The sequence below is a fragment of the Mastigoproctus giganteus genome, chromosome 4 (assembly GCF_048544385.1).
Source record: "Mastigoproctus giganteus isolate SK-2022 chromosome 4, ASM4854438v1, whole genome shotgun sequence".
Taxonomy (NCBI): domain Eukaryota; kingdom Metazoa; phylum Arthropoda; class Arachnida; order Uropygi; family Thelyphonidae; genus Mastigoproctus; species Mastigoproctus giganteus.
The window spans coordinates 112,620,142-112,647,831 of record NC_143578.1 but is presented as its reverse complement, the minus strand read 5'-3'; the positions used below and the strand labels follow the sequence as shown (position 1 = coordinate 112,647,831).

The 27,690-nt window shown below is 37.6% G+C and overlaps 1 protein-coding gene across 5 annotated transcripts in view; it reads right to left on the bottom strand.

Annotated features, from left to right (window-relative positions):
• The window catches only part of Tnpo (transportin 1), a 563,147-nt gene that overhangs the window by 69,532 nt on the left and 465,925 nt on the right, over nucleotides 1-27,690 (bottom strand). Inside the window, exon 20 of one of the 5 annotated variants that reach the window (XM_090372886.1) lies at nucleotides 14,567-14,829. The exons of 3 other annotated variants lie outside the window; for them this stretch is intronic. In XM_090372886.1, coding sequence (XP_090229012.1) covers nucleotides 14,744-14,829 — 86 coding nt within the window. In that variant the 3' untranslated portion in view covers nucleotides 14,567-14,743. Of the gene's footprint in view, nucleotides 1-14,566; nucleotides 14,830-27,690 lie in introns of those variants that run through there. One more of the 5 variants, XM_090372885.1, reaches the window with a different exon arrangement.

Below are 27,690 nucleotides of genomic sequence, written 5' to 3'. Positions count from 1 at the left end.
CTGCTCCTTCCCACCTGGCTACGGAGGCGGCATGGGTACCTTCCCTGAGTATAAAGAAACTCTCATAATTATGGCTAAGGGTTTGCTTACTTCCTTTTCTGCCTCCTTTAATATAACTGGATAAATCCCATCCACTCCAGGTGCCTTTTTTATGTTTATCATCAACAATTTCTCCTCCACTTTCCTCTTAGTTATTACAAAATCATCTAGATCACTGCCAGTGTTTACTTCACCTATGGCATTCCCCTTCCTGAATAACTCCTCATGTGTGAATGTAGATGCTAAATACTCAATTTAGTTTGTTAGCCACCTGAGCAGGATCCTCAACTGTTGAACCATCAACATCCAGTGGACCAATTTGATTCATTCCTTTCCTTATTGAGTTTACATAGGTAAAGAACTCTTTTCTGTTTTTCTTTGCATCCTTTGCCAAGGATTTCTCATAATCTGCCTTTGCCTGCCTAATCTCCTTTGTGACTTGGCTACAGACCAGCTTATATCTATCTTAGGCTTCCATGTCACCCATTAATTTGTATGTATCTCATGCATTTTTCTTCTCTGCGATATGTCTCATTAGTTCATCTGACATCCATTTTGGCCTAAACCTTGAACAATATTTCTTAGTTGGTATGTAAAGTCTGGTGGCTTCCAAGATAAATTCTTTGTATGCTTCCCATTTTGAATTTGCTGTTGGTAACAACATCAGTTGGTCCCACTGTATAGAATTTAAATACTGTCTCAGTCCATCGTAGTCGCCTTTACGAAAGCAATAACCCTTCCCTTTACCCCTAATGGTAGTTACCTCTTTGAGTAAATCCCACTTCAGCACACTGTGATCACTGCCACCTAGTGGTTCATTTACCTGCACATTCTTAATGCATGAAGAATCACTACTGATAATCAGATCAAGAGTATTGCTCCTTCTAGTTGCCTCCCGAACATGCTGATGTAGAAAACAATCATCCAATAAATCCACAAAAGCCTTGCTAGTGTGTGAGTGACCAGCCCCCAAATTCCAGTCAATATCTGTGAAATTAAAATCCCCCTTTATAAGGCTCTCTGATTTACTGGCCCCCTCTATTTCCCTGTACAGTTTCTTATTATACTCATCAAAGTCATTAGGCCTATAGCACACTCCTACTCTCAATTTTGATCTCCCTATGCTTATGTCAATTTACCTCTAATGTGGTCAGCTAAATGAACATGGAGCATTTATTTATTAAACAATTTACATTTTCATTTTATATTGTATTAGTTTAGTTTTATTATAATTGGAATTCATATTTTGTCCCAGGTCTGTTTCTAGGCTTCCAAGCAAAAGGATGTTTCTTCCTATTTTGTCCCAGGTCTGTTTCTAGGCTTCCAAGCAAAAGGATGTTTCTCCCCCCCCCCCCCAAGGATTGTTTTGGAATATAAAATTTACTAAACAATACATTAATTTTACATTTTTTCAAAGTTACAAAAGTGTGATATGATGTCAAGACTTCGTTTTTTTAAGCTTGCACACATTTTAATACAATTTTAGTTTTAGTTTTATTGCGCTGCTCAGATGGCAGATCATTATAAAAAAAAAAGTATTAAAATCAACTCCAGTTTTTTTAAAGAAAATAAGTAATAAATAAAAATATGAACAACTAATTATGTTAGTACCACCAGAAGATGTAACACAATTGACAACAGCTGCTCCAAAACTAATGCATTTTTTATTTATTTTTATTTTTTTTTACCAGTTCATGTGTGGTACTGCACACACAAAATGTAATGATATCTGGTGAAAATTTAAACCTTATGACCAATATCCTGCAAGTAAAAACACTGCACACTAAGTAACAGGGCTATGGTCGTCTGAAAATAGGGAGTGTGTTACGAATTTGCTGAATGTAGATAATATTGCACTCATTGAGATTCACCAATGTTTGAAGAACATTTATGGGGCATGACAGTCAACATAAAAACACAATTAGGAGGTTAGTTCAAAAGACATGCCAGTATCAGGCTATCCTTGCACTACAGTGATGATGGAAAATGAGTGGATAATCTGATTCTGAAGGGCACATTAAAAACTGAATGTGAAAGGGGGATAGCACTGATCATCAAAAGCAATTCTGGACAATCTGAGTTATAGAAAACTGTATATTAAGTAAGTTCTACTTATGCTAATACCAGATCAAGGGCAGAGAATGCTTACTTGTATGGGCTTAATGGCACAAGGTACGATTTTGCATACTTGTAGCTAAAACTTAAAGTGCATTATAGAAGCATATCCATTCGAAGTAAGTAAACTACTTTTGGCTATATGGAACACATAAGCTAATGGTCATGATAACATGAGAGGCATACTTGCTATGGAAAATTAGATAAAGAATATGTATTGCAGGTTGGGCATTCTGGCAAGTCAATGGATTTAAGTAGGTACAGAGGAGTTAGATAAGTGTGACCTATCAATAGTTTATCCAGTATCTACTCTGGCTGTTTAGCCAGAGTAGATACCAGTTAAACTTTTGATAGGAAACTATTGAAAGAAATATCTGAAATCAGGATTTCAGATATTTCTTTACGAGGTATAGCTATTAAATAATGAAACTACTGCAATAAAATAAATATAGAAATTCATACTTGACAAGTTATAACTTCAAAATGCACACACCATTCCAAACATTTCTTCTAAGCACAGAAACATTAGTGATCCTGAGTAAGCCCTTTTAACACCTCAGTCACTTTTTACTGAATGACTTCAATGGACTGAAAATGGGTTGTTCCCTTAAGTAAACTTTTCAATTTAGGGAAGAGTAAAAGTCAGAAGAGGGATAAGTCTGGCGAGTAGGGTGCACGTTCACACTCAGGATTTGTTTTTTTTTCGCCAGAAACTGGCAAACAGAGGGCACATTGTGTGCTGAAGCACTGTCTTGATGAAGCATCCAACTATCCTTCCACAATTCAGGTCTCTTTCTTCAAATTCATGGAGCATGTTTGACCACAAACAATCTGATTTGACGGGACATATTCACCCAGAAACATTCCTTTAATATCAAAGAAAACAAGAAGTGGGGTTTTCATTTTTGATTTCAACATTCTTGCTTTTTTTTCGGTCTGGGGAAACTGTTTTGTCTTCCACTGCCTGTGTTGTACTGGAACAGCTAACTTTCATTGCAAGAAATTACGGTATTCAAAGTGTGGATCTTCTTCAATTTTTTTCAAAACATCTTAAACTTGGAGTCTTCTCGCGTTTTGATTCTGATTCAAAAATTTTGGCACACACTTTTCTCATGCCTAAATTTTCAGTTAAAATCTGTGTAACCATTTCTTTGTCCATATTAAGTTCTGATGCACCATTTAAATGATTAAATGACAAACACTTCTAATCATCATCATTAACCAGTCCACATCTCCATCAGTTTTCATGGATGGCCTAGTTATCTTTATCATCTTCCACATTCTCTCTCTCTTCTTTCTAAAAATCTTTTATGCCATTCAAACACTGGTTTGTAGTGGCTGCACATGCAATTTCATCATTTAATAACCACCCCTTATACAGACGAAGCTGTATATAACGACCCCTCAAGAGAATGAGAAAAACGGTCGTTATACCAATCGTTCATAAAATCAGCAACAAAACAGGTAAAGGCTTGAACAATTAATGTAATTCTACTAATAAAATATAGTATAATCTTATTTCAGTAGTAAAACAAGAAAATTATTATTGTAAATTTCACTACATAGGCTAGATACCTATTGAGACCTAACAAGAGAATTGTTTCATACTTTAAAATAATCTGTAAAAACATGCTATTTCAATGGTAGAGCATGTTTTATAACAGAATTGATAAGGGGCATGATAGCAGTTATTTCACTTTTGCAGTTAGGCTGCACTTGGAAAAAAAAAAAAAAAAGTACAAGTTCTAATCCTTGACGAGCATATTCCACTGAAACTTCTTCAACCACAGTAGATTCCTCCACCTGGCCCCACTGCAATAAGTTCCTCTTCATTCGTGCATATCCTGAAAAATTGATGTATGCATCCACTTCTACGTAATTTTGAAGCTTGAGTTTAGGTGATGGTGTACATGATGAAAAAATTTCTTCCCAATCATCGGACTGTTCTTCGAAATTAATAGAGGTAGAAGCATGCCAAACTTCATTCAATGTGACAAAGTAAAGCAGTTGCCGATCACTTTTTAATCAACTTCACCCCATTCTTAAATGCATAAATATGTTGCCTGCAGGATATCAATTTCGAACTGAATTTTTCTTTCAAGACATAGCACAATTTTGTTTAGTAGCATTCTTCGGTAGTTTTTCTTTTTTCTTAAAATGCTTGATCAAGTGGCTGAAGAACTGAAATCATATTTGGCGGTAGGTGCTCAACAGGATTGCACCAATACCCATCAGAAGAGGAATCTTCCAGGGAAATGCCCTGAGCCTACTATGGTTCTGTCTAGCACTCAGCCCACCATGCTCAATAACAGCAAGTACAGATATACTCTAAAAGAAGGGAGGAAGAATCTGCACATCCTCTCTCACCTGATGTGCATGGATGACACTAAACTATATGCCACAACAAAGAATCAACAACAACAGATAGTCCAGAGCAGTGAAGAGTTAAGCACTGATATCAAGATACAGTTTGGCATAGATTCTGAACGGGGGCAATATCATCCGCAAGGGGGTGAAAATTGGTTTGGGGGGGATCATGGGGTATTACAATGGTTTTGTGGCCCTCAAGTTCAACCCTACCAGGCAACATCTTATTCCTTAATATTTAATTTCTCTCATTGGGTTTTCTTTCCCCCCGAGACACACAGGTACAGTATATTATATTATATTAGGAGTGAGTGAGAAAATTTGATAAAAGGAAATTTTGATAATGGGCATGATTTAATTCAACCACCTTTGCTTTTCATGGGCATTAAATGCCTAAGTGCTTTCAGAGGTAATGTCTCCAGAATCCTTGCCATTTGCACCTTTATGACAGCTGCGATCTTGGTAGCAGCATGGTGGGCATAGTTTATTTATTTATTCTTTTGTTTCATTGGTCCATATACGAGGCATGGATGGTAAGAGGAAATGTTTCAGTCTACTGTTTCTACTTTTTAACCAACAATTAGTATTGATTTATTGTTTCCCTGTGGAAGTTGCTTATTCTTGATCCACAGTGCTTCTGTGAGTGATCTGGGCTCTGAGAGTTAAATAAAAATAGTGCATTTTGTAGTTATTTGTAGTTATTCAACCCATCATCAATCATGTCAAGTGCTGGAAAGAAAAAGTGTCGCCAGTATCTGGACGAATATCTAGATTATGGTTTTATTGAAAGGTCATTCAACTCAAGACAGCCTATGCGTTTTATCAATAATTCTTTTTCAAATGAGGCCATGAAACCATCAAGACTTTTAGAGCACTTAAAAGGAAACATTCTGATAAAGTTGGTAAATATATTCAATATTTTAAAAATCTAAAACAGACTTTTGAGCAAAGTAACACTGTTACTCCCTTATTTAAGAAGAACACATGCAAACAAATGATGATAGAATGATTGCGTCTTATAAAATTTTCAGAAATCATTGCAAAAACTGGTAGTGCTCATACAGTTGCTGAGACTGTTATATGACCTACATTAAGACTAATTTCAACAGTGATGCATCAAAATCCTTCCAGTATTTTAAAAGCATTGCCATTGAGCAACAATTCAATTTGAAGATGAATTAATGGGATGTCAGTTAACATTTAAGAGCAGCTAATTGGCAAACTAAAAACAAGAACATTTTCTATTCACATTGATGAATCCACAGTTACTGACAATAAGGCCAGTCTAATGGCATATGTTCATTATTTCAATGATCATTGTAAATTGCAAGAAGAGATGTTGTTTGTAAAATCTACAGAAACTGACTGTACTGGAGCATCCATTTTTACATCCATGTAAAAACATGGTTTAATGAAAAACAAGTACCATTGGAAAAGTTGGTATCCTGTTCCACTGACAGTGCTACTTCCACAGTTGCAAGACAAAGGTTTTATAGGCCACCTAAAGGAAGTACAGTATGTCCAAAAGTTCTTGCAATACACTGCATTGTGCACCATCTTCTGGTTGCAAAAAATATTAGTTCAGTTCTTTATCAATCTCTCCGTATATATATTTATTAAAATATCAATAAAAAAAAGTCACATAGCAAATATAATCAGCTTTTCAGAAAATTTCGTGTTGATAATGAAGAGCAGTATGTGAGGCTTCTTTTACATGCAGAAGTCAGATGGCTTTCTAAAGGAAACTGTCTAACAAGATTTGTAAACCTTTTTGACTACAATTAGTTTTTTATATAGCAAAGGAAACAGATTTAGCAAAGGAGATCAGCAAACAAAAACAACTTATACTATATGGCTTGGGTTTTTCGAAAACTTAAAGAAGTATCACTTCAACTTCAACAGAAATTAATTACAGTGATAGACTGCAAGCGTGTATTAAAAGCCTTCACCAAAAAACTGGAAATATTCGAAAGCAATCTAATGAGAAAACAATTTTGTGGTATGCAAGAGTTAGCTGAAATCATTGAATCTCTCACCAAGAATGATCTTAAGAATTATTCAGATCATTTGTGTTCTTTAAAAGGTGAAATGAAAAATTGATTTTCAGATTTATTTTCTTTTGAAATGAAGACATGGATGTTAGATCCAATTGGAGTGATATTGGGTCTGCTAGTGAAGAAACTGAAGAACTCATTGAATTAAAATGTAACAAAGTATGCATATATAAATTCAAAAAAGGTGGAATGACTGAGTTGTGGGGAGAACTCAAGAACTCATTGAATTAAAATGTAACAAAGAATGCATATATAAATTCAAAAAAGGTGGAATGACTGAGTTGTGGGGATCAAAAAGAACTAAACTTCTTTATCCAACGCTGTGGTCTGAAATGGCCAAAGCACTTTTGTTTTCCAACGTTTTATATGGTTGAAAGTGGTTTCAGTACAGTAAATAAAATATTAACAAAGGAAAGAAACAGAATCGATATATGTTCAAGAGGAGACATTAGAATTAAACTTACTAACTTCATTCCAAACATTGAATTTTTAGCTAAGAAGCATCAAGCTCAGAGTAAAAAGAGTATGTATAAAGTACTGTCTTGTTTAAAATTTCATGGGGAGCGATTAGGGAAAAAAAAAACTGTCTAAAAAAGCGATTTTGGGGTGATAATTAAAAAAAGGTTAAGAAACACTGGCCTAGACAGTTGCAAGAACCATGAATTGCACCATGCATCAAGGACATCCAGTCGGATGACACTACCAGATGAAGAGCAGTGAAGAGGTCATACAATTATTGGGGGGATGATGTAGTTAGAACACAAGGAGATCAAGGCCTGCCTCACTGAGAAATACTATCAGAGACTGAGAAGCCTGCTAAAATCAAACCTGAATGGCAGGAACATAGTCACAGTAATAAACACTTATGCACTCCCACCACTAATGTACTCCTTAGTGATCATAGATTGTACCAACACTAAGCTGGAGGAGATTATGAGATCAACAAGGATAATGAGTTGAAGAGGTGCCAAGACCACATTAAAAACCTGCAGGATTATTTCCAGGAAAACACAGCACCAATCTATAAAGCCATAATAAAGATAGACAAATGGCACATAATACTCAACCTCAACAAGGGGACCACACTCAGAGACAGAAGAAACAAAGACACTCTGTGGAAGACACCACAATGACCTTCACCAAGACTACACAGATAGATAGCTTCCAATGCTTGGCTCACAAACAGAAGGTGCTTCCTCAAGACCACGTAATCAACACCAGACAACAGGAAATACATGCCAGAGGACCCAGGGGTAACAGATGATGTCACCTAGCCCTGGAAACAAACTAGCACATCACTGCAGGATGCACTGTGATCACCCAGACAGAATACACTTGCAGGCACGACCAGGTGGTCAAAATAACACATCAGAAGCTAGCACAAAAACACCAGATGATCAAAGGAAGTTTACCAGATTACAAAGTACTAGCCCCGGGCTGTAATAGAGACCTCTAATCACAGACTATACTGGGACCATGCCATCATAATGGACAAGACAATCTTGCACAACAGACATAGCCGTCATTGAAAAGAAGGAAATGGCTACTTACTTGATTGACACAGCAGTGCCCACCACCAGCAACCTCCAGAAAACATACAAGGAAAAGATCAAGAAGTACTCAGACCTAAGGCAGGAAGTCAAGATATGTGGCATATAGAACAAGTAATGACCATCCTGATCATCGTGTCAACCATGAGCATGGTGCCAAAGAGCCTCCATAAGAACCTAGCAACAATAGCCCTCCCAGAGAAGACTTACATGGAACTCCAGAAGCCATGATCCTGAATAACTGTAGAATAGTAACAGAGGGCCTTGACTAACAGTAACAATAGTAACTGGACACAACCAACTGCCCCGTGAACTTGGTACCAGTACACCTCATGCAGCATGGGGGGGGGACCATAAAAAGAGAAAAGGTTTTAAAAATAATAATATTCCCATCAGAAGAGGAATCTGATGGGAATATTATTCCCCTCTCTGAATAATGGGCTGTCATTCCTTTTCTTCCTGTGTATAGTTTGAATTGCTCTAATTGAGTCCCTATAAAAATGATAGTGGGGTCTGTGATTATTCATCATGTAAAGTTTAAAGCTATTAAATTGCACAATGTTGCAGAGTAAAGCTACACTGCAACTTTGAGCTGGAGGTTTCTTAGCTACAGCAATGGTGGGAAAAACTGCAACTGCACCAACATATCTCTTGGGTTTGGCCCCATCTGTATATATCGGGGTGTAGTGCATATTTGTGCTGATCTTCTGGAGCAAAATGAGACCTGGATACATCATTATGAACAAGGGTCAATGCTGCAGTCAAAGAGTGGCAACATAAGGATACACCAGTATGGAAGAAATTCAAGACTCGGCCATCACATGGAAAAATTGTGTTCCAGTTCTTGGGACGAGATAGAGGTTACTTTTGTTGGTTTCCTAGAACAGGGACACATGACTAATTGTTTGTTATTTGGATTTTAGGAGCATTAGCAACTAAGGCCATATTGCTCCGGGGATATGCGGTGGATCCTCCGTATTTGGTGGGCACAGGCTCGAACCCCGGTCTAATCAAGAAGTGTGTGCTACGCACTGCTGCTCCTGCCCACCTGGCTACGGAGGTGCCCCATGATTAATTCTGGTCGCATGTAGAGACATTGAACCCAATGACACATTGCAAGAGTGAGATCAGAGAAGAAAAGAAGATTTCTCCTTCAGTTTGATACATTCCACGCCCAACAGCAGTATCGCGATAAAGAAGACCACTGCTGAATTCGGGTGAACTATTCAGCCACATCCTGAGTACAGTTGCAACCTTGTACCAACAGGCCACCTTTTTAGAACTATGAAGATTGGCCTCCACGAGGAATATTTCATCACTACAAAAGTCAAGAAGTAGTTCTTGGAGGCTGACAGTAACTTTTGTGGGGATGGTGCAAGTAAAAATGTATATAAAGTAATGGTGAATATGCAGAAAATAAATGCAAGTAAATAAATAATAAATTTTCTGTTTATACTCCAGGACGACCAAACGGAGGAGTTTACAAGATACACAGAATACAAGAAACAGCACCATATTCAGCAGTCACAGGCTTGAACCCCGGTAACTCAAGGCACGTGTACTTATGCACCAGCGCGTCTGACCACTAGGCTACGGCGGCCTCTACTTAACAACTCAAAGTAAGTAATAAAGATTAAAATGGCATACCTGCAGTGGTATCCAAGAAAAAAAAAAATGTGGGCATTTGTTTCAGTGCAATGTTTATAGTATAACTTTATTTTAAAAACTGCATATTTTAGTGAAATGAAACTGGTGAAATCATACAAAATTTATAGCACTAGTTTACAGTCAGATGATCTAGTGAGGTTTATCTCCATGTACTGTATTCAAATTGAAAAAACCTGGCCAATAATGCTCTTGACTGTTAAAAAAAAAAAATGAAGATTACAAAAAACAACATGGATTTAAAAAGCTCAACAAAACTAAGATTATAAATTGACTGCTCATCTCAGATGACTTACACAAACTGTTGTACAACTGACACTCATAAAATGTGCAATGTACAACAATAAGATTGAAAACTATGTTGCCCAATATCATTTAAAAGTTCTCAGAAAGATTTAACTTAAAAACTAATGTTATCAGTGGAGTACCCCAGGGTCCAGTGCTGGGTCCATGCTGTTCAATATTTATTAATGATATTGATGAAGGTATATCAGGCTTAATGTCAAAGTTTGCAATGATGCAAAGTTGGCAGGGTGGTTAACAACTGTAATGACGGCATGCTACTGCAATAAGATTTAGAAAAATTAGGTCGACGGGCTGAAAAATGGCAGTTGAAGTTTAACACTGACAAATGCAAGGTAATGCACATAGGTTGCAGTAATCTCAGAGTAACTTATCAACTGTGTGGTACTACACTCAGGATAGTGGAAAATGAAAAAAACTTGGGGATAACTGTGCAGTCAGATATGAAATTCTCTGAGCAGTGCAGATGTGCTGCCAGGACAGCTTATGTTGTTTTGTCAATAATATACAGAAACTTTGCTAGTAAGAATAAGAAGGTGATTATCCATTTCTACAAGGCCACATCCAGAGTATTATATACAGGTCTGGAGGCATCACATTAAGAATGATATAGACAGGGCTGGATTTAAACTTGTTGTGGCCCTAAGCTATAACATGTATGAGGCCCTTCTCTCTCACCTGTGATAACATTAAAAAAGGATATTTTAAGGTAGAGCAAGGCCCTAAGCTGTAGCTTGTTTAGCTTATATGTAAATCCGGCCCTGGATATAGATCTGATGGAATGGGTTCAGAGAAAGGCAACCAGAATGGAGAAGGGAACAAAATGATGACCTTACCTAGAAAGGCTTCAGTTCTGAAAACACCTGGTCTCCAGATGCAGAAATTTATATTTGTACTTAATATATATATATATATATATATATATATATATATATATATGCGGATGCATATATAAGTCTAGAGTATTTAAGGTCAAATTTATGTTTTGGTTACAATGGAAAACAGATATTAAAAAAAAAAAATAAATACAGTGAAACTTCTCCTAAGGGACACCTCCCGTTAACGGACATCTCTCTACAACGGACATTTTCAAACATTGGTTTTAACGTGTTTGCAGCTTCTGTCTAGTGGACATTCGCTGTAACGGACGAGGACAGGCAATCTGCACTGTTTCGTTCAGATTAGCACTTAATTTGATCTCCCCATAACGGACAGCGGGCGAGCTCACAGCCCTTTTTCTAGGAACGTTTCTTCCACGTATTGCCTCAATCGTGTGTTTATTTTCTATTTCCGATTCTCTGAATTTTATCAAGGTTTACGTCCCGGTTCTAAACCCTTTTTCAAGAATTTTAAGGCATGTGTAAAACTTCTGATGAATTCAGTGTATGCAGGGGTGCGGAATATGGTCGACCTTTCGTCTTTTGAATTTCAGTTTTCAGTTTTGTTCAGTGTCGTGTGAAGTGCACAATGTCTTCTCGTAAACATTTAACTTTAAAAGATAAAGTCGAACTCATTAATGCGTATGATCGGCAAAAAAATAGTGTTCGCAATCTCGCTGCAAAATTCAAAATCGGGAAGACGCAGGTAAGCGACATCCTAAAGGGAAAAAAAATGAACTGCTCAAATAATTTCGGCAACACGGAAATGGTCAGGTTCAAAAATCATTCCCGAAAACTGTTGGACTTCAAATTGACAATGCTACATACGAGTGGTTTTGTCGCGCATGTGCTAAAAAAAATTCCCATTAATGGGCCTATTATTGGGGAAAAGGCTTTGGAGGTTACGAAATCTGTGGGAGTACATGAGTTCAAAGCGTCTGTGGGATGGCTAGACAAGTTCAAAACTCGGCATAAAATTTCTTGGAAAACCATAAGTGGTGAAGGTGGATCTGTTGATACTGGGATTGTAACAGAGTGGACCATCAAATTGGAAGATTTATGTCGTGATTTTGTAGCTAAGGATATTTACAACTGTGACGATATCACAGGTTTGTTTTTTAAAGCTCTTCCTGAAAAAACAATGAGTCTAAAAAACGAAAAGTGCCAGGGCAGAAAAATTTCTAAGGAATGCTTGACTGTACTATTGTGTACAAATATGCTGGGAGACTTTGAACAACCTCTTGTTATACGAAAACCACAAAATCCTCGTTGTTTCAAGGGCATAAAGTTGAATCTTTTGAATGTTGACTGGAAGTCTAATAAAAAAGCGTGGATGACAAGAGATATCATGAGCGAATGGATAAGTCACTTTAACCAAAACATGATTCATCAAAACAGAAAAATTATTTTCATGGATAATGCTGCATCTCACCCGCACATTGAATTGTCCAACATTCAAATCATTTTTCTGCCATCAAACACATCTCCTGAGTGTCAGCCCTTGGATCAAGGGATAAAAAAATTTTAAACTTCACTACAGAAAACCTGTTTTAAGACATCTAATTGCAAACATGAATGATATAACATGTGCGAGTGACCTTGCAAAGAAAATCAGTATCCTAGATGCGATTCAATGGATTTCCTCTTCAGTAAACGCAATTAGAAAACAAACTGTCGTGAACTGTTTTGTAAAGTCTGGCTTCTCAAATGCAAAAATTGAAGTTGTGAACAGCAATGTGGAGCACCAAGAAGAAGAAGAACAAGAACTTCAACATCTATTGATAATGTACAATACTTCAGCTACAAAGTGACCCTGGCTACAAAGGTATAGACTCGAACCTCACTACAGAGGATGGTGCTATAGATATCAACGACATTATCATCGATATTTTTCAAGAAGTTCCTCATGAGGATGAAGAAACAGAAGGAGGTCATTCTGTCGAAGAACATATTAACGACGAACCACCGATGAAAATGAAAGAAGCGCTCATACAAATCAATCGTTTAAAAATGTTTTTCGCCGCTTAAGAAGATACTGAAGGACTTTCGATGGTTTCTTCACTCCAAACAAATGTTGAAAACAAAATTATCAGCCGGAAGAAGGTGCAGAAGAAAATAAGTGATTACTGTATGTTTAAGATAAAGTCATAATATGCATAGCACAATGGTATGTATATTATTTACAAAAATAATGTGCAAAATCTGTATATAATTTAATTTAATTTTACATTAAACGTTTAACTATTTTTCTTTCTTTCTTTTTTTTTTTTTTTTTTTTCTCCCTCAGACTTCTTGTTAGTGGACACTTCTCTCTAACGGACACATTTTCGTTCCCGATGGCTGTCCGTTAAAGGGAAGTTTCACTGTAATAAAAAAAAATTGTAGCCCCATCTATTTTTCTGCCCCTAACAGTATGATTTGATAATGGGTATTGGTAAGATGCCTGAAACATCACCTTAAATGTATAGCAGTTTGGGCTATAAGCTTAATAAACTATATTATTAATTTCATGTGGTATAAGAGGGTTATTAAATATAGTAATTAATCTTCATGGAAAACAACCACATATCCTTCCCCAACTATATCGGCAAAAAAAAAAATTATCAAGCAAGCTTATGGACTAGATGCATTAAGGCACCAGTACCAATGACAGAGGCATTTTTAAGGATGACAAGGTGTTGGTTAAGGCCTACTTCTTTTGCCAGAAAGGTAACACTGATTCTCTCTTTTGATCATAGGCATTATTCTGAAACACTGGATTCTCAAAAACTAAATGGTGACTGGAAATTATTATGTGCTAATGCATGTAATAATTGCCTTATGAGACAAAATTAAGAGAATAGGGACAGAAATGTGAATAAGTAGTATTTTCTGCTGAGCGATAATACTACTACAGCACTGCAGGTTGCACATGTCAATACAAGAAGCAGTAAAAGCCTCTTCTTGTTTGGTACAACATAAAGATGTGCATTACCCTTCATCTTACAGCCTGTACCTTATCTCACAAGTGGGCATTCTTAACTTCATAAACCTATGCTAAGATAATGCAAATTTGGTGGCAATAATGGAGGTACGAAAAGCCTTTCGTTTGCAGATAAACATGTCAAAAATTGCCACTTCACATATAATTCACAAAACGTTGTAAATTATATGTGAAGGGCCATTATTTAAGGAAAAACTGTTCCTAATGTTCTGATTCTAAATAGCAGGTATGGTCTTGGACCACTTCAAACACGCCTCAATATAAATACAAAAACGTACACATACAACAAAGGAGAATAACTCATGGAAGCTTAAGAACATCCAAGGTTATTAGAACCTGCAGTATTTTAGGTCGATTAAGTGCACAAACTTGAATTATCACAGTTTTGGATTTAAAAACATGCTGCAACTACATTCCTGACTTAAAAAACAATTTATTACTAACAGAAAAATTTGGAAGTTACAATAATATTAAATCTTACATTTGGAGAATACCTCTCCTTCTGAGACTAATTACAAGCAAAAACTACATATTTACATAAAAAATTTTGGAGAGGATATAGCCGGAAGTCAATTTTCATTATTTTCAATACAATACTGTCAAACTTACAATGTTATTACAAAATCATGACTATTCACATGTCAGTGTTCTTTGCATGTGACAAACGAAAATTAACATTGCCGGCCTGATTGTGGACAAAATGAACCTTGCTTCTGGTCGGCCAGAATACAGTTCTTGGGTACTGGTGGAAATAGGACTTTCTCAATGGCTGGGTTGCTGACGGAAATTTCAGAAGGAGCTTGATGGAATTCCAAATGTTCTATTGGCTCTGCTGCACAGCCTGCTGGATGCGATCCACCAGATTACTGAACTGGCTACAGAAGAAAAAGCAGAGCTGTTTTAAGCAGCTAGCCTTGCTGGCCTTTTGAGAATGGGGGAGGGTTATGTACTAGATGGGAAGTGGACCTAGAGTAATAGTTCATGCCTTTTTAGGAGGGAGAGGGGTGAATGGTTATGTGCTTATCTGGAAAATTAGGAAATTTGTGGAAGCCTGAACTACCCCACCACCTAACAGGGTAGGGGGAAACAGGGGTAGTTCAAGCTTCCGCAAATTCCCTCCTTTTTCTAATGTGCATTACACATATTATGTTCAGGTGCTGAAAGTTATATGTCAAGCTGAGAGAGGCTGGTATGCAATGTCACAGCTGTCTATGTTCCCTTTTCTTGTAGCTGTGCTCTTTTCATCCAGTTTTCCAGTTCCTAATTGGACTGCCTGATACAGTGGCAATCCAATAAGCATATAAACTGTATTTCTCGCTTCCAGGGAAGGGGAGGAGAGGAAGTTCTCAGAATCTGACTTTCCTGCTTTTGTACACTATACCTAGCTAGATAGTATGGGAACTTGGAGATGGAAGTACCCCTGTCCCAAGTCTTTACCTGAGAGAATGTCCCCTCCCACAAATTTGACAACACTTATCTATTTGTTCTGTTGTAAGACTTATAGGGGAGAGCAGTCATGGCTTTACAAAATGGTAGTTTCTACTTCAGACATAATGCCCTTGAGCTACAGTTCCCTGGGTGCTCCACAGACACCCAGGGAACTGCAGCCCTTTAAGATACTTAAAGGGTGATTAAATTTGTAGCAAACAAGACAGATGTGGTTTCTATCTTTGTTCTATACACTTTGATGACAATTCTTGATGCTCAAAATTTCATATAATAAAAGAATGCTGTGCTAATTCTGGGGGAAGGGAAAAGTGATGTCAGATTTAATGGTTTTCTGAAATGACCTATCTATGATTCCAGACAATAAGCACGTCATCAAAATAAGAGTCCAACAGCTTAGACACATATGGGAAGTTAAAAAGAGGGAAGCAGATTCAAGTTCCACCCTAAATACTCTATAGAGTAAAAGCAGGCTTAACCACACTTAGAGCCCCCACTCTCAGAAGTAAAAATTCCACATATTGAAAAAGGATTGGCCAGCTGAAAGAGTTACAAGTTTCATAATATCCTGGTTAGAGTGACATGTAGTGTGGCTTGTATATGTGTTTTGTTGAGCTTGTGTGCCAAACAAGTTTTGCTGCCGTGTGGAAAAGAATGGTGGAATATGAACGAAGAGACAGAAAGCATGATGTCAAAATTTGCAGATTAAGTAAAGATTGGAAGAGTCATTAATGATCAGTGCCAAGCAGCACTTGTTCAGGATGACTCATACAGACTTCAAAGATGGTCAGAGAAGTGGCAGCTATGTTTTAATGCCTAAATGCAAGGTCTTACACTTGGGGAATAGCAACCCACAAATAAATTATATGCTTGGTTGGCATGAATAAAAAACAGTGGAGGAAGAAAGGGATTTGGGAATTACAATACAAGCCGATATGAAGTTTTCTGAACAGTGTAAACAGGCAGCCAGGAAAGCCCACTGTCCTATTGATGATTTATCAAGCATTATCCTGTAGAGATAAGGTCATAATCCCACTATATAAGGCAATTGCAAGACTACATCTGAAAAAAAGACATTGAGCTTCTTAAAAGTGTCATTGAGCTTCTTAAAAGTGTCCAAAGACAGTTCAACTTGAATGGCAAAATCAGTAGAAGGACAACCACATGAGGAAAGACTGTAGCCTGCATTAGTGGGCTACAGAACTTGGCAACTAGACACCTCAAGGTGACCTGATTGAGGTTTACAAGGCTCTGAGAAGGATTAATAAAATTAATGAAGGTAGAATTCTCACTATTCTAAAGAATTCCAGAACCTAGGCAGCAGACAGTTGAAATAATTTCAAAGGTCAACTGGATAGTTACCTGTGTTTTTGTATTTTCTTATCTAGTGTGTGTGTGCGTGCGTGTGTGTGTGTGTTGCCAGTGTAGCAAAAGTCTCTGGCTTCCTTGCACTATAGGGTAAATATTATTACTATTACTTTAATATACTGTAGCAGACTTTGCCCACCTTTGGAAATTGTGGGTCAAAGTTTGTTTGTAATGATAGCACTACTGTTCAGACTTAGCTATCCACAGCATTTAAAAAAAAAAATTCCCAAATTCAGATCTTTTCTTTTCTGCACCAGACTTTCTGAATTCAGTTTAAATGAATGATAAATGAGATAGTTAAATCTACTTTTCACCTCTGTTAAGCACATAAAAAGAAAAAATTCAATTAATTTAAGAAAAAAAAAAAAAAACTCACACGTGGCTGAAACTTAACATGCTGCACACATTAACATGTTGAATATTTGCTAACACTAAGCACTACTATGATGAATTACTAAAATTTCAAGATGACTTGGGATAACTTATATTTCATTCTTCTTTCACAATAGCATCTGGTTAATTCTGACATCAAAACTAATGTCTCACCCCAGGGGCTCATATCTGGTGAATATGGGCTTGGCACACCCAGGGTCCTGAGCTGGATATCATCATTCTTCTTTTTCTTGGTGATTCCCTTCTCTCTCTCTCTCTCTCTCTCTCTGGGTAATTCAGAAAATTTTTTTTTTTTTTTTGGCTGGTGCAGCATAAGCCTCAATAATAAGCCTTATTATTATTAGCCATATGGCTTATGCTGCACCATATGGCTAATAATAATAATAATAACTGATCTGTAAAATATAATTTTTCTTTTACTTTAATATTTAAAAATACTGGAAGTCACCCCCCCCCTTTTTTGCAAAATCAATGCGTTTCAATTTCGTTAATTAAAACCACTGAATGACAAATTTGTTCTCCAAAAATAGTTATACTTAAGTTAAAGTTAAATAATATCTAAATTAAATGTTTTTGATAACCCAGATTAGCAACTTGCTATCTGTGAATTCTGTATGTAGCTACTAGACTTTCGACTTCTGTTGCGGGAACATGCTGGTCTTAGGAATTTGGGACAGAAAGTCGCTGTCCACGAAACTAAGACTGCAATTTACTAAATTAATTCATAAAGTTATTCTGCTTTTTCTATGATTGTATTAAATATTTGAAATTGCAACACTTCTTTAGATCATATCTGCATATAGTTTGCCTAGACAATATAATGCATAGACTTCAACTAACACTTTTTCTTTTGTAATTAATTGTATGTAAAACACATTACAATGAAGTTTTTCTGCTTCACATTCAACGTGTATTGCCTTTGCCCTTATCTCTTATTGATCATTTGCAACTGTGACTGACAAGAAATGCAACCTTTATTAATTTATTGACAGAGTGGGGCAGTGTTCTGGTTCATATTTCTAGATCCCTATTGGCAATGACAGAAGTTAAAATTCCAATTTTTTTCTTTGAAAATAAATCTTAAATTATATAATTGTTTTAATAAACTTTAAGCTCTTTTATTAATCTCTATTTCTTTCTAAATTAAGTGAGGACATCATCCCTGGGGCATTTCCTGTGCTGCATTAAAAATAAAAATCAGCAGAAAGCTTCGTGTTTTCAGACAATAAATTAAATCAAACATGAAATATCGAAATTAAGCAGACAAAGGAAGAACATACCGGCAGCACAGCTGTCTATTTTTTGATATTTTTCGATATGATTAATTTATTTTTATTAATTATAATATTTTTCACTTATTTATTGTATTTCCTTGGCTGCTGATCAAAATTTGGAAATGAGAAACTTGGTGCCATGAACTTACTGCTGGTGATCATCTATAAAAAATTCTGTGGCAAATTCTGTTTTCTGTGGATAACACGAAACAAATTTTAAGTGGACAACATGGATTTTTATACTTTCTTTTAGAAATAAAGGTGAAGATTTTAGATCCACCCCACTGGGTGATTGAGATTGAACACTTTCCGACCACTTGTTGGCCATAGGTAAGTTTATTGTGGCTATCGGTAAACTTTCCTTGAAATCAAAGGGGGGGGGGGTGGACATACATACATACCAGTATGTATACCTTTATTACACGAGACACATGCCTGTTTTACTTACTAAAAGATCAAATGGCTACATACAACATATGCAATAATAATGAACGTAACCATGATAAAAATCTGGAAAGAGAGGGCTTGCCATGAGCTTTTTAGCTAATTTTATTTTCATTCTGTGTGCGTGTGTGTGTGTGTGTGTGCGCACGCGCGCATGTTGTGAAATGCAAAAGGGCAATACCATTTGCATTGCTGACAGAATTGAAATATTGAAGTTAAAACTGCAAAACCAAAATACTGTCCTTGTTAACAATTTAACAAAGGCTTTCACAGAGGGGGATCGAAGGGTGACACAAGTAATTACAGACCAGTTAGTTTAACTTCTGTTCCTGGTAAAATAATGCAGTCACTGGTTAAACATGCTTTGCAGATCATCTAGACAAGACTGCAGCAATAATTCAGACACAGCATGGGTTTGCTAAGGGAAAGTCTTGTCTGAAAAATTTGATTGGATATTATGATGTGGTTACAAAGGAACTGGATGCAAAAAATAATTTTGATATCATATACTTGGATTTCAGGTAAGCTTTTGACATGCGCATGGAAGACTATTGTACAAATTGGAGCAGAAGAGTATTAAGGGTAAGTTGCTACAATGGATAAAAGGATAGTTGAGTTGTTGTTGTTGTTTTTGGTTTTTAGGAGCATTAGCAACTAAGGCCATATTGCTCCGGGAATATGCGGTGGTCATTCCCTGACTTTTCCACATCCTCCGTATTTGGTGGTGACGGGTTCGAACCCCGGTCTAATCAAGAAGCGTGTGCTACGCACTGTTGCTCCTTCCCACCTGGCTATGTAGGCGCCGGATAGTTAAGTGGAAGAAGACAGAGGGTGTTAATCAATGGGTGCTTCTCCTCGTGGACTAATGTTATTAGTGGAGTCCCACAGGGTTCGGTGTTGGGTCCACTGTTGTTTTGTATATTTATAAATAATATCGATGAAGGTATATTGGGCTTAGTGTTGAAGTTTGCAGATGATACAAATGTTGGCAGGGTTGTTAATGACAGTAATGGCAGTGTGCTACTGCAACAGGATCTAGATAATTTGGGCAGATGGCCTAAGAAGTGGCAACTGAAGTTTAACATTGACGAATGCAAAGTACTGCATATGGGTAGAAATAACCCCAGAGAAATGTACCAACTGTGTGGTACTACACCTAGGGTGGTAGAAAATGAAAAAGACCTGGGAGTAATTGTGCAGTCAGATATGAAGTTTTCTAAGCAATGCAGACAGGCTGCCAGAGCAGGTCAATGATATACAGGAATTTTGCTAGCAGGGAAAAGGTGGTGATTGTCCCTCTGTATATGGCAATGGTCAGGCCACGCCTTGAGTACTGTGTACACTGGAGGCCTCATTTTTGGAAGGATGTGGATTTGCTTGAGCATGTACAAAGAAGGGTAACAAAATTGGCAAGGGGAATGAAGGGATCCTCTTACCAAGAGAGGCTTAAGTTCTGCAAATTGCAGCATCTGGAGACTAGGCACCTGCGAGGTGATCTGATTGAGGTGTATAAGGCTGTGAATGGGTTGAGCACACTGAATTCTGATGGGATTCTTCCACTTGTTCAGATTATGAACCTAAGAGGGCATAAATTCAAATTGAGGAAAGACAGATGTAGAATAGATGTGCGTAAATTTGCCTTTAGCCGGCGGGTGGTTAATTGCTGGAACAAACTTCCATCTGTCGTTGTGGAAGTTGATAGGTTAAATAAATTTAAGGAGGAACTGGACAAACATTTAGAGAGAATTGTTTTGTAATTTTTTTTTTTTTTTTTTTTGGCTGATGCTGCATAAGCTCATACACTTGCTTTCTTGCATCACATGCCACTACTACTACTAGTAGAAAAGAAAGGAAAGGAAAAAAACGACTCATATATAATATGAAGGTCTTTGAGATAACAGAAAAGGAGAAAAAGCAGCATGTACTGGAACTTAGGAACTAGTTTCAGCTTCTGTAGACCTTTCAGGACCAAGATATTGATGAGGAATACAACTTTCTGAAAGTGATAAAGCCCAAAAACCTATAGTAAAAAGAAATCCAAGGAAGAAAAAATTAGTCAAGAAACACTTATCATGATGAACCAAAGAGGGCAAATGAAGACAAAGATTGACAAGGACAAGGAAAATCAAGTACATCGAGTTATGCAAAGCTATTAGAAAAAGACTCAGAGAGGACATAAGAAGATTTAATACAAAAAAAGTAGAACAAGCATTAAGGGAAATCAAAGGACTTAAATCAGCAGTCAATGTTTCAGGCACTGGAGAAACAAAGCAGAGACGTAGCATACATTATGATTTTGAAGAAAAATATGAGAACACTCTCTCCTTTATTAGACTAGACAAAGACAGTAGCAAATTTAAAATCGAGAAAATAGTTCAACAAGACACAATATCTCTGAATTTATTTACTGCTGCTTTTGAATATGCTTTCACAAGATTGCACTGATAGCAGAAAGGAATCAATGTGAATGGAGAGTACCTAAACCACTTATGAGTTGGAGAATGACATTGTGATCATAAGCCATGATCCCGAAGAATTAGAGGAAAATCTTAATCAGTTATGCAGTCAGTAAGGATTTTGGACTAAAGATGAATATGGTTAAATAAAAGTAATGATGATCAAGTATACAACAGGAAGGGATATAATCATTGAAGGAGCAGAAATTAAAAAGGTAGATTCATATACTTATCTTGGACAAGTCATTAGTTGTAATAATGATAAATGGCTGGAGGTCAAGAGAAGAATAAATTTCAGATGGACAACATTCAGGAAACATAGTCACATACTTAGGAGCAATATCACAATTTGTCTGAAATGTAAAATAATAAATAATGAACTAATACATACTCCCCACCATGACTTATGGAAGTGAAACTTGGTCACTCACCAAAAGATTGGAAAAGAATGAAAATTGCACAGCAAAGAATGGAACAAATTATATTAGGAATCAGACTGTTGGATAAGAAGAGAAACACATGGATGAGACAGCAAACTCAAGTAAAGGACATTCTTATCAAAACTAAAGAATTGAAATGGACTAGGGCACATAGCTTGAAGACAACCTGACAGATGGACTAAGAAAATAACAGAAGCATACCCAAGGGTAGCTAAAAGGAAACCTGGAAACAACAGAGACGGGCAGCTGAAAGTCACGAGTTAGTGGGCAGTAAATGGATGGCCATGGTACAAAACAGAAGGAACTGGAAGGTTGCTAGAGAGGCCTTCATCCGGCAGTAGATTGAAAATGGCTGATGAACTTCAATATAATCGAATCTGAGGAGTCAATTTGTCAATGTTATTCGGGGAACAAGTTTTGCATCAAACTAAAATGGCCCAGTTTTGAAAAATAAAAAATAAATAAAAATCTTAAAAATGTCCAGATTTCAGATCATTCTGGTTTTTGGACAGGTGGAATTCAGACTTTATATATATCATGTATTTAGATTTCAGTAAAACTTTGGACACTTTTCCACAAGAAAGACTGTTGTTTGTTTTCGTTTTTTTTTTTTTTTCGGAGCAAACACAACTATGATTATAATGTGCCACGTTACTGGTACTGGAAACTTGAAATGGTAGAGGTTCCGCATGCATGGGAAAGACAATACGAAACAGGGGCATCTAAAATCCAACAATAACCAGCCTGCATGATAAATTTGAGGAACATGGAACTGTACCCAATACAGGTAAGACAAGTACTGGGAAGAAAATGACATCAAGAAGTATTGAAAACATTGAAGATATCATGATTTCATCTGAATATTCCCCACAGATAACTGAGCAACACAGTTATTTCAATAAGACTGCATTTAATAGAAATTCAAATTAATCAAGTGTTAAGAATTTTAAAGGCATAAATTTGAAGCCTTTAACATTCTTAACACTTGATTACTAAGACATGGTTACTGCATATAATACAGGAAGATTATCCAGATCGACAAACACAATTTTGTAAGTGGCACTGTCATAAAAAATGTGGAATCAGAAGTATTGAGGATGTAACTGTATGGTAAGACAAAGTCACATTCAAAATAAACATGGACATTTTGATCAACACAACCATGTTTAATGAGCAAGTGAAAATCCTTACATCACCTCGCAGAGAGAGAGAGATGATAACCTGTGAGGGATAACAGTGTGAACGAGAATCTCCTCACCTAGAATTATTAATCCTTACAGATTCAGTGGCACTGTTACTGGGAAGTGTTATCTTGAAACGTTAAATAATTATATAGTACCCGAAATCAGAAGTGTGTTTTCAGATACAATGGTGTGTTTTTTCAACAGGATGGCATATCTCTAAATTTTCATACTGCTGTCTGACTATCTGGACAGAGAATTTCATGAACAATGCATATGTCGCAAGGGAAATGCTTTTGAATACCTTCCAAGATCTCTGAAGGTTATTCCTCAGTCGCTTTGATTTTTTTTCATGAGGATACCAGAAAGATAAGGAGTACATTCAAAAATTAAAACAATGGAGGTTTTGTCGATGGCAATACAGCATGGAAACATGAAGAATTTCAACCGACTTCTGCAGTGTTATGTGTAGAACTGTCGGGGAAAAAATGGTGTTTATGCAAGTGTAACATGGCGGGAAACTTTGAACATCTTTAATGACCCTCCCTTTAAATTTCCATTTCCATTTAAATGATCACTGAGGCTATCGCAGACATTCTGACAGGTATGCCAAGCTGTGATTGCTACCAGAGAGTCTAAATGGCTGATATTTGGGTGACACTCAGTCATCTGAACCTAATATCGGCAAAGTCCAGTCGGAATGTAACAGTCAAATCCTCTGCTTGCACCTTCACAATGATAGGACTGTTAGTAATCCTGGGTATAACCACCATGTGCAAGTCCTGAAATATGGCACCTAGCACAATGGAGCGGACCACCCAGGTGTAAACCAACAAAACCAGGGGTTGAGGTGTGGCGGCCACACCACATGGAAGAATGCTGCCCCTCTGCATTACCAGGCGATACTAGGGAGTACATGACTCACATCAACCGGTGCAATACCATCACTCTGCTTATTGGAGGCTTAAAGTGATGGAACTCATGTTTAATCTCCAGAGCAGCAAACCTCTCCCCATTATGAGTGATATCTTTTGAGGTTATGATTTTCGCAAACTGGTCGCTAGATAGTCCACCAGACCGGACCTATTAATAACTCTCTATGTTGGTTTCCAGATCAGTTATTGTATAGTCTCTACTCTGCCCAATAGTGACTGGAGGGAGTTTGAGTATTGTATGCGGATGGAGGCCATATTATGTCAAGGAGCTGGGTATTTTCTTGCCATGGGTAAGCCATATTCAAAAATTTCATTACTCCATTCAGCACATCCTCACCACCTTTTCTTACTTCTGATTACACCGTGAATTGTCAAACTAACAGAACAAACTTGTCTGCAAAAAGATCTAAACCTTCCAAACGCTTCCTCGTTCATTTCAAAAATATGCATGGTCTCAGTTATAATCTCAATGATGTCCATTTCCACATAGTCTACCAAACCGCAGAGTCCCAGTTATTGGTTGATTCAAATGTTATTCACTGTACGAATCCTTTCACTTCAAACATCGTACTCGTGCATGTGTCTGTTCTGATATTCCCTGTCAGAGACTTGGTAATTCGGAATCTCTTCTTTTCGATCATCTCTGGCTTAAAATCTCTCTACCACATATTGTCAAACTTATCTGTTGCCTCTATCATCCTCTCAGCTCCCCTAATCAGTTGGAACTCTGACTTCCATTACAGACCAGTTAGTTTAACTTCTGTTCCGGGAAAATTATGGAGTCACTGGTTAAAGATGCATTGCAGAATCATCTAGACAAGACTGCAGCAATAATTCAGACGCAGCATGGGTTTCTTAAGGGAAAGTCTTGTCTGACAAATTTCATAGGATATTATGATGTGGTTACAAAGGAACTGGATGCAAAAAATAATTTTGATATCATATATTTGGATTTCAGGAAAGCTTTTGACATGCGCATGGAAGACTATTGTACAAATTGGAGCAGAAAAGTATTAAGGGGAAGTTGCTACAATGGATAAAAGGATAGTTGAGTGGGAGAAGACAGAGGGTGGTAATCAATGGGTGCTGCTCTTCGTGGACTAATGTTATTAGTGGATTCCCACAGGGTTCGGTGTTGGGTCCACTGTTGATTTGTATATTTATCAATAATAGCATTAGCATTAGTAGAGGCATTTGATGCAAGAAAGCAAGCTTATGCAGCATCAGCCAAAAAAAAAAAAAAAAACACTCCCACTTCACCCCTCTGTTCGTTCAAAATACCTGTCCAGCTGAGCCTTAAACTTATTTAGGCTATCAACTTCCACGACAAGGGATGGAAGTCTGTTCCACCAACCAACCACTCGCTGGCTAAAGGCAAATTTCCGCACGTCTATCCTACATCTGTCTTTCCTCAATTTGAATTTATGCCCTCTCAGGTGATTATTCTGAGCTAGAGGAAGAATCCCATCAGCATTGAGCATGCTCAAACCATTCAATGCTTTATACACCTCTATCAGATCACCTCGCTGGTGCCTAGTCCCCAGACACTGTAATTTGCAAATCTTAAGCCTTTCTTCGTAAGAGCACCCCTTTGTTCCATTCACTAATCTTGTTGCCCTTCTCTGTACTCGTTCCAGCAGCTCTACATCCTTCTTAAAATGAGGCCTCCAGGCCTGTATACAGTACTCTAGGTGTGGCCTGACCATTGCCTTATACAAGGGAATAATCACCTCCTTATCCCTGTTAGAAATATTCCTATATATCATTGACAATACACCATGAGCTACTCTTGCAGCCCGTCTGCACTGCTCAGAGAACTTCATATCTGCCTGCACAACCACCCCCAGGTCCCTTTCATTCTCTACCACTGTCAGTGTAGTACCACAGAGTTGATACGTTGCTCTGGGGGTTGCTGTTTCCCATGTGTAGTACTTTACATTTGTCAATGTTAAACTTCATTTGCCACCTCTCAGCCCATCTGCTCAACCTTTCCAGATCCTGTTGCAGCAGCATAGTGTCAGTAGTGTCCTTGACAACCCTGCCTACCTTTGTATCGTCTGCAAACTTCGACAAATATTGATGAAGGTATATCAGGCTTAGTGTCGAAGTTTGCAGAAGATACAAAGGTTGGCAGGGTTGTTAATGACAGTAATGGCAGTGTGCTACTGCAACAGGATCTAGAAAATTTGTGCAGATGGGCTAATAAGTGGCAACTGAAGTTTAATCTTAACAAATGCAAAGTACTGCATATAGGTAGAAGTAACCCCAGAGAAACGTACCAACTGTGTGGTACTACACTTAAGGTGGTAGAAAATGAAAAAGACCTGGGAGTAATTGTGCTGTCAGATATGAAGTTTTCTGAGCAATGCAGACAGGCTGCCAGCGCAGGTCATGGGGTTTTGTCAATGATATATAGGAATTTTGCTAGCAGGGAAAAGGAGGTGATTGTCCCTCTGTATAAGGCAATGGCCAGGCCACACCTTGAGTACTGCATAAAGGTCTGGAGGCCTCATTTTAGATAGGATGTAGATTTGCTTGAGCGTGTACAGAGAAGAGCAACAAGATTGGCGAGGGGAATGAAGGGATCCTATTACCAAGAAAGGCTTAAGTTCTGCAAATTGCAGTGGCTGGTGACTAGGCACCTGCACAGTGATCTGATTGAGGTGCATAAGGCCTTGAATGGGTTGAGCATGCTGAATTCTGATGGGATCCTTCCACTTGTTCAGATTACGAACCTAAGGGGGCATAAATTAAAATTAAGACAAGACAGATGTAGAATAGATGTGCGGAAATATGCCTTTAGCCAGCAGGTGGTTAATTGCTGGAACAAACTTCCATCTCTCGTTGTGGAAGTTGATAGGTTAAATAAATTTTGGGAGGAACTGGACAGGCATTTGGAGGGAATGGTATGATTTTTTTTTTTTTTGGCTGATGCTGTATAAGCTCATACACTTGTTTTCTTGCATCACATGCCACTACTACCTCTCTTTGAAATTTTACTTTCTCCAGTCTGACTTTCCTAACAATAAATTCATTTTCCTTGGTGATTTTAATGTTCACAACTCCGACTGGCTTCCATTTTCTAGTCACACAGACCCAGCTGGTTTAGATGCTGAGACTATTGCAATTACTAATGACCTCGCACAGATTGTTGATTTGCATATCAGAATACCAGACAATCCAAACCATGCAGCCAACATGCTTGATTTCTCTCACAAATAACTCTTCTAAGTACACTGTCAGTGTGAGTGGCCCTCTAGGCACCTCAGATCACAACTAGATGCCCCCGAAGGACAAATTCAGGCAACACAGCAGCAACCTTCAAGGCAGAATGTGCTGGTTCCACAGGAGCTAGCCATTGTCGGTGACTCTATTGTCAGGGAAACAGGAAAAATATTGTGCAAAACGTATAGGTGGAATAGGACCAGGGTATGTCTGCCAGGGGCAAAAGTTGATGACGTACAGCAGATATCATCAATTAAGGGCAAAAAGGGTGATATTGTTGTACACATTGGCACTAATGACATTAGGAGTAGGAGATCTGTGGACTTACTTAACAATTACAGGTGAATGTTGAAAAAGAGTGGTGAGTTAGGGTTAAATTTGGAAGTGTCTGCAATTCTGATCAGATGCGATGGGGGGGGGGTATATAGTGAGAGCCTTGTGAATCAATTTGGCCCTGGAGAGATAGTGCAAGGCTCATGGTGTAGAATTTTTCTCAACGTGGTCTGTGCTTGTTAACAGGAGACTTTCTACAGGGACGGGATACACTTAAATAGTAAGGGTGCAAGAATATTTG